This window comes from Cygnus atratus, chromosome 19 (genome assembly GCF_013377495.2).
Source record: "Cygnus atratus isolate AKBS03 ecotype Queensland, Australia chromosome 19, CAtr_DNAZoo_HiC_assembly, whole genome shotgun sequence".
NCBI classification, from domain to species: domain Eukaryota; kingdom Metazoa; phylum Chordata; class Aves; order Anseriformes; family Anatidae; genus Cygnus; species Cygnus atratus.
This window is the reverse complement of record NC_066380.1, coordinates 2,929,885-2,937,922: the sequence shown is the minus strand read 5'-3', so window position 1 is coordinate 2,937,922 and position 8,038 is coordinate 2,929,885. Positions and strand designations below refer to the sequence as shown.

Genomic DNA, 8,038 nt, shown 5'->3' with positions numbered 1-8,038 from the left:
ATGCAATCACAATCTGAAGCAAGTTAATTGAGAGAATTTATTTGGCCCTGACAGTTTTATGCATGTTTGATTAAGTATTATAAGGTTTGTTTTTGATTTTGCATAATTTAACTTTAAATCCTGCACTGGGGGGGGCCATCAACTATTAATGACTGAAATAAACTCTTTTAAGATGCATATATTTATGATTTATTTCTAAACGCAGTATCTTCCAGATTTTTTTTGTTCTGTTGCCAAAGTGACAAATATGTTTAAAGTAATATTTTGAGCAGTTCAGTTCTTGCTATAAATCTCCTGAAATGTATACAATTCATTAAAAGTTTTGAAAGAAGTACAAGTTAGCATTTATATTGCAACAAGTGACATATAAATGTGTATGTTTGTCTTCGAAGCGTGCCATAAAATATATCAGCGCTGGCTGGCCGCTGTGACTAGTACTAATGGCCCGCTCTCTGGGCTGATGATAAGTTTCATCACAAATCTTCAACGCTGTCAACACAAAACTGTTCAATCAACAGGAATATGAGTTGTGTCTTTAGTAAAATTAGCACAGGAAAGAAATACAACCGAGAGCCCCGCTGGAGTGCTGTGGGCGGGTTCTCTTTGGGCTGCACCACAAGCATTTGCTTAGGACCTCACCTCTTTGAATGTCAAAGCTTCAATTCATGCCTGACCCGGGGACTGTATATTTTTTAAGATGATACACATTTATTTAAGCAGTGAAGTGGTCAATGTATTTCAGGCTGAATAGTGCCGCCTTGCTTTTTGTCATCCCGACCTAAGAAATGAAAAGGGTCGGTCTCAGCACTGATGTTGCAGTGTCACCCCCTTGTGCTTGTGTACGGGTTTTGGGTTGGCCAGTGGAGCTCTCTGGGTGTTCTTGGAGGCAATGGCAGACCTTGCCTGCCTGGAGCAGTTCCTGTGGGAAGCCAGGAGCCCCCTCTGCAGCGCTTGCGTTCAGCAGCATCCCCATCATTCTCCAAGCCAAGCTGGAAAGATCTAAGTACCCTCATAATGCTGTTGCTTGGGCTGAAATTCCCATCTCTGGCTCCCTGTTCCAGGCAATGGTGGAGCGAAATAAATGAAACGTGGCTCTCGTGCTAATCTTAGTCACCGAACAGATGTTCCCATTTCGTGCTACCGGGAAAATGCATCAGCTCCGCACCTCCCCTTCTCCCTCCCACCAGAAGGTACGTGGGAGAACAGAAACGGGCAATTTACGAGGAGCACACCACCGCTCCTCGCCTTGGCTGTAATTTGCCCTCGCTGTACATCCAGCACCTCGGGCCCCTCGTTGTGTTTGCGGAACAAAAACGCTCTGCGGGGCAGAGGCTGCTGCGAGCGAGCAGGGAGCGCCCAGAGCGGGGCGCGTGCGTCGGAGCCAGTTGGTGCGCTCGGAGGTATTTGGCCTCGTGCCTTCAACTGCCTGTGCAGTGCGGCACGGCTTATTGCTGGCAGATGGCTCGTGTTATTATTATTTAATGTTTTTCCACCGCGATAATGCCTAGATGGCAAGTGGGGCAGGGGGCCAATAAAAAAAAAAAAAAAAAAAAAAGTTTTGTGTTCTTTCCATTATAGAAAGTAATTCCTAATTAAATCTAAAGGGAAACAAAAGGGAGGGTGTGTTGTTTTTTTTTTTTCCTTCTTTTTATTTTGCCTCTGATCTGTCCTCCCCCTGTGTGTGTTTTAGGAACTTTTGGTGTCTTTTTGGCGTCTTTTTGGCCTCCCCAGAAGCCTGGGTCGCTCACACCGTGACTAACAACCCGTCTTCTCCGCGGCTGCCCGAACCACCCCGAGGCCCTCGGTGCTCCGGGGGCAGCTCCGCCCCGTCCCGGCGCCCCCCTCCCCGAGGCCTAGGCGCGGTCCCCGCGGCCTGAAGCCTGCCAGGCCTCGTTGCCATGGCAACGCGCCGCCCTTCCCGCTTCCGCTTTGTGGGCGCTGCGTGATGACGCCATCACCGCGCGCCGCCCCGGCCGCTCCCTCCCCGCCGCCGCCGCCGCCGCCGCCGCCGCCGCGGGCCGGAACCGGAGCGCGGCCGCTCCCCGCACATGCGCAGTGCGGCGCCCGCCACTAGGCCCGGGCCCGCCGTCAGCCCGGGCCCGGGACGCTGGGGCTCGGCGGCCGCCGCCCGGCGGGAGGCCATGGGCACGGCGGTGAGTGCGGGACGGGGCGGCGGGGCAGGGCCGGGGGAAGCGGGGAGGCTTCGGGGGAGGCACCGGGGGGCGAGGGGAGGCACCGGGGGGCGAGGGGAGGCACCGGGGGTGGCCTCGGCCCCTTCCTGAGGCGCTGCCGGGGGATGCGGGGGTGTGCCGGTGTGCCCCGGCCTCTCGCCGTTGGTGGTGGAGGAGGAGGAGGAGGAGGAGGGGGGGGGGGGCCGGGAGCCCGCCCGGCGCTCAGACCCCGAAGGTCCCCCGCTAAAAGTGGCCGCGGGGCCCCGGACAGCGGCAGCGCGGCTCCAGCTGCCGGTACCGAAGTCCTTCGGGGCGTGGGCAGGGGAAGGAGCAGGGCGCTGTGGGGCAGGAAGGCCCCAGCGGAGCCCCCGAGCAGCGGGTGGCCTGCCGCGTTCCGCACCTACGGGCTGGGCCCGCTCCTGCGTCCGTCCCGTTCGTAAGCCTTGGCAGCGTGTGCTCGCCGCGGTGTTCGGCGTGGCCTAGGTGAGCGCTTCTGCGATGAAAGGAGGCGACCTGCAGGAGTTCCTTCCCTGTAATTTTCTCATGCCGCTCTTTGTTTTTGGCCCAGGCTAGGTGATTCTGTGCAACGCGCATCAGTAAGCTGTAATGTATGGGTTACCGAGCACGTCGTGCTTTTGAAATTCGTTGCGAGATTGAAAAATCATGCTTGGAGGCGGACCTTGTGATTCTGAACTTGTTAACGCGCAAAACGAGCAAACTGCAACCTAATCTCTCCTTTTATCTTTTAGATCAACTCATGTGTAGGATGTTGTGGGTCTGTGAAGCACCTTAGCCGTTTCTTTCCCTCCTCCTAGAAGGCCGGGTGTCTCAGGAAAGCCGCGCTTTTTTATCGCAAGAATTAAGTGGCACCCAGGAACAGCAGCGGATTATCGACCTGCTGGGTGGATGGCGGCGCCATTAGCAATGTAATACTCGAGAAAGTTTCCTGTTTGCACAGCATCCCTCTGTTTGTGGCTGGCACGGTGTTGGCATTTGAGTTTATCTGAAGATCTCAAGCTCCCAGAGGGTATTTATTTATGTGGCGGGCACAGCAAATGTGAACGAGTCGCTGCTGTTCACACCAAATAAGTTCTGCAGCTGAGCAGTTCTCTCAGGTTCAGCTGTTGAAGGTTTTGTCAGGGAGAACCTGAACTCCTCTTTAAAACTGATCAGACGTGTGCCCAGCGTGCTGAGTTTGCCCCGGAAACCGTAGCTTATGCCCATGGGAGATGTGCTCTGCTGCTCAGGCGTGGTCTCGCCGAGTGCTTTTCTTGTGTTCGCACGGATTTCTCCGTGGCTGCTCGGGGAATCAGGATAAGTAGCTGTGCCAGAGCTTGCTGGAAACGATAAGCTGCCTTCGTGTCCCAGTAAAAGAGGTTGTAAGAAGAGGCGGTGTTATCAGAAATGCAATGCTCTGAGTCCCCAGTATATGAGTTTTTAACTTATCTTGTTAATTTATTCCTCCAGAAGCATCTCTGAAGGCAAACACTGAGCGGCTGATGCGCAGCATGTGGCAGGCACGCTCCGCTGCACGCTCCAGGCACAAAACTTGTCCTTAAGCAGTGTTGGGTTAGCGTCTGACCGCCTTTATATGCCTTGCAAAATACATCCTTGTAACATACTTCTGAGCTGCTGAGCATTTCCTCTTTACCGGCAGGAAATTATGGCAAGGAGGCACTTAAATTACACAGGTCGTTTTGGTAGTTGAGAACAGACCTCAATTATCACAATTCCTTAACCATAAGTTAACTCTTACTCCTTTTTGTTAGCTTCATCCGTGTAGAGCCAACGGATTCCTTTTCTCTGTTACAGAAATTATAGGTGATTAAACCTGGGACCCTGCAGAAGTGCTCGGAGCTGTAATTTCCACACGTCTGTAATTCGAGGCAGGGAGCAGTGAAAAGATTTACTCAGTGGCACACGTTGCCGCAGAGAAGGTTTTTGACATCAAGCTACAATTGCCTTTAGCCTTATCGTTTACTCTGTAATTAGTTTAGTTAGTAACAAAAAAAAAAAACAAAACTGAATTAACTTTTAAATTACTCTCATTTTAACAGTGATAGGATCTCTTGTTCAACAAAGGTCTGAGAGCCTGGGTGTGCGAGGAGGCTGGGGAAGTCCCTGTTGTTCTCCAGCATTATCTGACGAGTGCATTGTCATTTCATAATTCCCGGAATTTGGCACATCGTAAGCCTGGGGTGAAGCAGAGAGCAGCTAACAGGCTGCCGCTCATCACTCAGATAACAACAGTGGGCGTGTGGAAGGATGTTAAGATTGTAAATCCTAAACGCTCCAGAAGATCAAGATACTTCATTTATCTCTGCAGGTCACAACAGGAGAAATAAACTGTTGGGTATCTTTGAGGTGCTGGCCTGTCATTGGATGCAATGACAGTGGGACCGCAAGGCTCACCTGAGCAGGGGAGGCACATCCTGTCGGGTGTGAAAAACACGATTGCCTCATTGTTTTTTGCGGGACCTTCCATTATTTTCGGTTTGTTTCCTGGGTGGAGCTTTGCCAGGATCTGCAATGGGCAGAAATCAGAAGCACCGCCCTGTCTGGGCCTCGCTTGCAAAAGCACTCGGAGAACTTCTTCAGAAACAAAACAACAGAAAACCGATCCAATGCAAAGGCACGCGTTAATATTACTTTTTGCGTTGGTGGGCTGTTGCAGGACTTCTGTCTGATTAAGAAGAGCCCTAATTAGCCAGAATGGTTCCTGAACAAAGCTCCCTTCTTCCCTCCATTAGCACTGTAAGGCTTGTAACAGGTTATAGCTGGTGCTGCTGCTCGGGTGCTTCTGGGGATCTGACTGGGTGATGACAAGCAGAGTTGTGTTGCTGCATGTCTGCCTGGTGAGCTGTAAGGTGTTAGCAAAGTTGTTGTAAGCGGAGACCTGGAGTTGCGCAAAGCAGTTGTACGTAACCGCCGAGCTGCGGAGCGTCTGTCCTGCTGTGCGTCCTCCTGCTGGGGCTACTTAAACGTGTTTTCCTTCTCTGCCTTCCTGCAGGTCCCTTCCTTCCTGGAAACTCAGCAAAGAGTTAGCGTTCCCAGGCTGTTGGAGCTCTTCCGTGTTAACGGATGATATTTGCTATGTGCCCCGTAAGTCCTGCCCTGGGACTCGGTGAGCGGTGGGGTGCCCGATGCCTGTAATCCCCATTCCCCGCCGGGTCCGCTCGTTCCACGGCCCCCACACGACCTGCCTGCATTCGGCCTGTGGCCCGGTAAGGACCACTCACTTGGTGCGCACCAAGTACAACAATTTCGACATCTATCTGAAATCCCGATGGATGTACGGATTCATTCGTTTCCTGCTGTACTTCAGCTGCAGCCTGTTTACCTCCATCCTCTGGGTGGCACTCTCTATCTTGTTTTGCCTTCAGTACCTTGGCATCCGGATCTTTCTGCGTTTCCAGTACAAACTCTCCATCATCCTCCTCTTACTGGGGCGAAGGCGGGTAGACTTCAGCCTCCTGAATGAACTGCTCATCTACGGAATTCATGTGACCATGCTGCTAGTGGGGGGGCTGGGATGGTGTTTCATGGTATTTGTGGATATGTAAATAAACCAAGCGCATGTGGGCTAAGAAGGTGACTTTTCTTCTACCCCCAAATGTGTCAATTATCCTCTTTTCTTTTTTATATAAATTAATTTATTTATCAGTGCTACTTTTTATTGATAAATTAATGTACTTGTCTCTGGAATTTGTATTTTTTTTTGAGGGTTAAGGTGCCATTTTGCTTATCGAAGTGCAACACTTGGTTGGGTGTTTTTTCTTTGCGTAGTGCAAGTTAATAGACATTTCTTCTTGTCCGTAGGCGCCTGCCTTTGCTGCTGTTCCTGTAAAAAAAAGCAGTGGTTTTTCTGGAGGGAAAGAAGCCAGATAACTTTGCACCCCACGCTCTGAATTGGTCTTCACCCTTTTTAAAAAAAAAATGTTCCTCCGTGTCTCAGGCATGTAACGTGTATCCTGTTTGACCAGTGCTGTCCTTTCTCTGTGTAATTTGCTTTTTGCGTATTCCCAACTAAGAATACAGGGCCAAATTCAACAGACTGTTTTTGTTTTTTTGTTTTGGTTTTGGTTTGGTTTTGTTTTTAAGATTTATGCGAGACTTGCATTCAACACTGTGTCGTTTTGTTCACTTTACTGTGATTTGAATGGTTTTGTCCTTTTCAGGCAGTTAGTGCTGAGTAATTGGAGTCTTCCCCCGGCAGAGCAAATCCACTGGAGTGAGGGGAGCAGAGTTCAGTGTCAGTGCTCTTGAAATTCCCAGTCATAGCAAAGACGTTATCATCTTGCAGCGATTATGGGAACCCTTTGCAGTGGCCCTTAGTGTTCAGATCTTGGTGGTTGGTTCTGTTTTTCCCTGGATTGAGTGGCTGCGGCTTCCTCACAGAGGTGCTCCTGTCTCACAGAGCACAGCGGGATGAGGCTGGCTGACCTAGGGGAGCTTGAAAGCGTTGTACGGTCTGCAGTGGCAGTGGTGGTTCTCCACAGTTACAGAAAACACCCCTACCTTTGTGGCAGTGCTCCTGGAGAGCTTTGCTGGCAGCCGAGGCAGAGAATTAAGCATTAAGCTTGATTTTAATGGTCTCGGTCTAAGATCTCAGACTGTTCCTCTGCAGTCAGTTAAATAACTCTGTATTTATGGAGACCAGAACCTGTTCTAAAGTTCATTTTGATTCTGTTTTTTATGGTTTGGTTTTGTTTCTTGAAATGGAATATTACTCTTTTTCTTTAAAGAACTGCTAAAAACAAGTTGGTGAAAATGAGACCCCCCCTTTTTTCCCCCTGAAATCATTGGAGTCAGTCGCAGTAGAATAAGCAAGACTGGAGGTACGTGACCGTTCCCTTATGATCTTTGCTTTGCGATAGGAAAGTGGTTGAGAACAAAGTCAGCGTGCGCCCAGGGGAGGACACTCAATATTTCAGCCTGTGAGTGTTTTCAGTGCGTGTAGTGGAGCCTTTTGCTGACATACTTTGATTTGTAGGCTTACAGATGCAAAATAGGGAAGCTTCTGTCTGAAGCCCTAAGCTAAAGCAAAACCAGAAATTATCTCATTATCAAGCATTACAGATAATGCAGTCTGAACACACAGAGCTGAATAAATAATGGGCAACGCTGGCGTGAACTTAGCCCCGTGAGAGCCAGAGGCTGTTTCTGCAGGAAGGACGTAGCGCAGCGCATGCCGCAAGCTGCGGTGTCTGGAAGTTTCCTCCTAACTGTGGAGCTCCCCAGAGCTCCGTGCTGGGACCACGCTGGGGACCACGGGACCTCGTGTCCTGCAGGTCCCAGCTGCAGCCCGCTCTGTGGGCAGAGGCAATTCCCAGCAGTTCCCAGTAATTCCCAGCCCGGTGCTTTCCTCCTCCCCAGTACAGCTGTCGGCCCGGAGCACCGTGCAGGCTGTGGGCATCCCGGGGTGGCTGTGCGAGGGAATTCCTGCAGGGAATTGCAGCCAGAGAGCATACAGCCCCAAACAGCCCCAGGATGCGCTGAGAGGGCAGCCAGGAGCCCAGCAGCAGCTCTCCCTTGCCCTCTGGGTCAAGCAGCATGGGCGCCAGTTGAAGGTAGGACCGTGTTTCACCCTATAATGATGGGTGAAAGGGTGACTCGTGGTGCCTGTGGGTGCTGCTGTGCTCCCCACCCGCACCTGCCCCAGCTGCTGGCTGCTCCCGCAGCAGCGACAGCCCAAACAAGATCAGCTTTGTTGTGCGGGCTTCCCGTCAGCCCTCTGCATCCCGATTTGATAGCGTATACACCGAGGAAGAAGTACGAATCCCCGCCAAATCACAAAAAAAGGAGCGTTTGCCAAATCTTCAAGCGTTCCTAGAGGGAGAGCTCGGGGAGAGGTTGCTTAGAAGACA

The 8,038-nt window shown here is 51.2% G+C and overlaps 1 protein-coding gene across 4 annotated transcripts; it reads left to right on the top strand.

Annotated features, from left to right (window-relative positions):
• Positions 1–1,996: 1,996 nt before the first annotated feature.
• TMEM250 (transmembrane protein 250) lies at positions 1,997–5,872 on the top strand. Of its 4 annotated transcripts, none has more exons than XM_035555350.2 (3): positions 1,997–2,153; positions 2,921–3,097; positions 5,182–5,872. In XM_035555350.2, exon 3 carries the CDS (start codon positions 5,315–5,317, stop codon positions 5,732–5,734), a length of 420 nt encoding a protein of 139 aa, XP_035411243.1. In that variant the 5' UTR covers positions 1,997–2,153; positions 2,921–3,097; positions 5,182–5,314; the 3' UTR covers positions 5,735–5,872. The 4 variants fall into 4 exon arrangements, with proteins under 4 accessions (XP_035411243.1, XP_035411245.1, XP_035411246.1 ...); XM_035555352.2 differs by having other exon boundaries at positions 2,921–3,198; XM_035555351.2 differs by lacking the exon at positions 1,997–2,153 and adding an exon at positions 2,396–2,654.
• Positions 5,873–8,038: the final 2,166 nt, after the last annotated feature.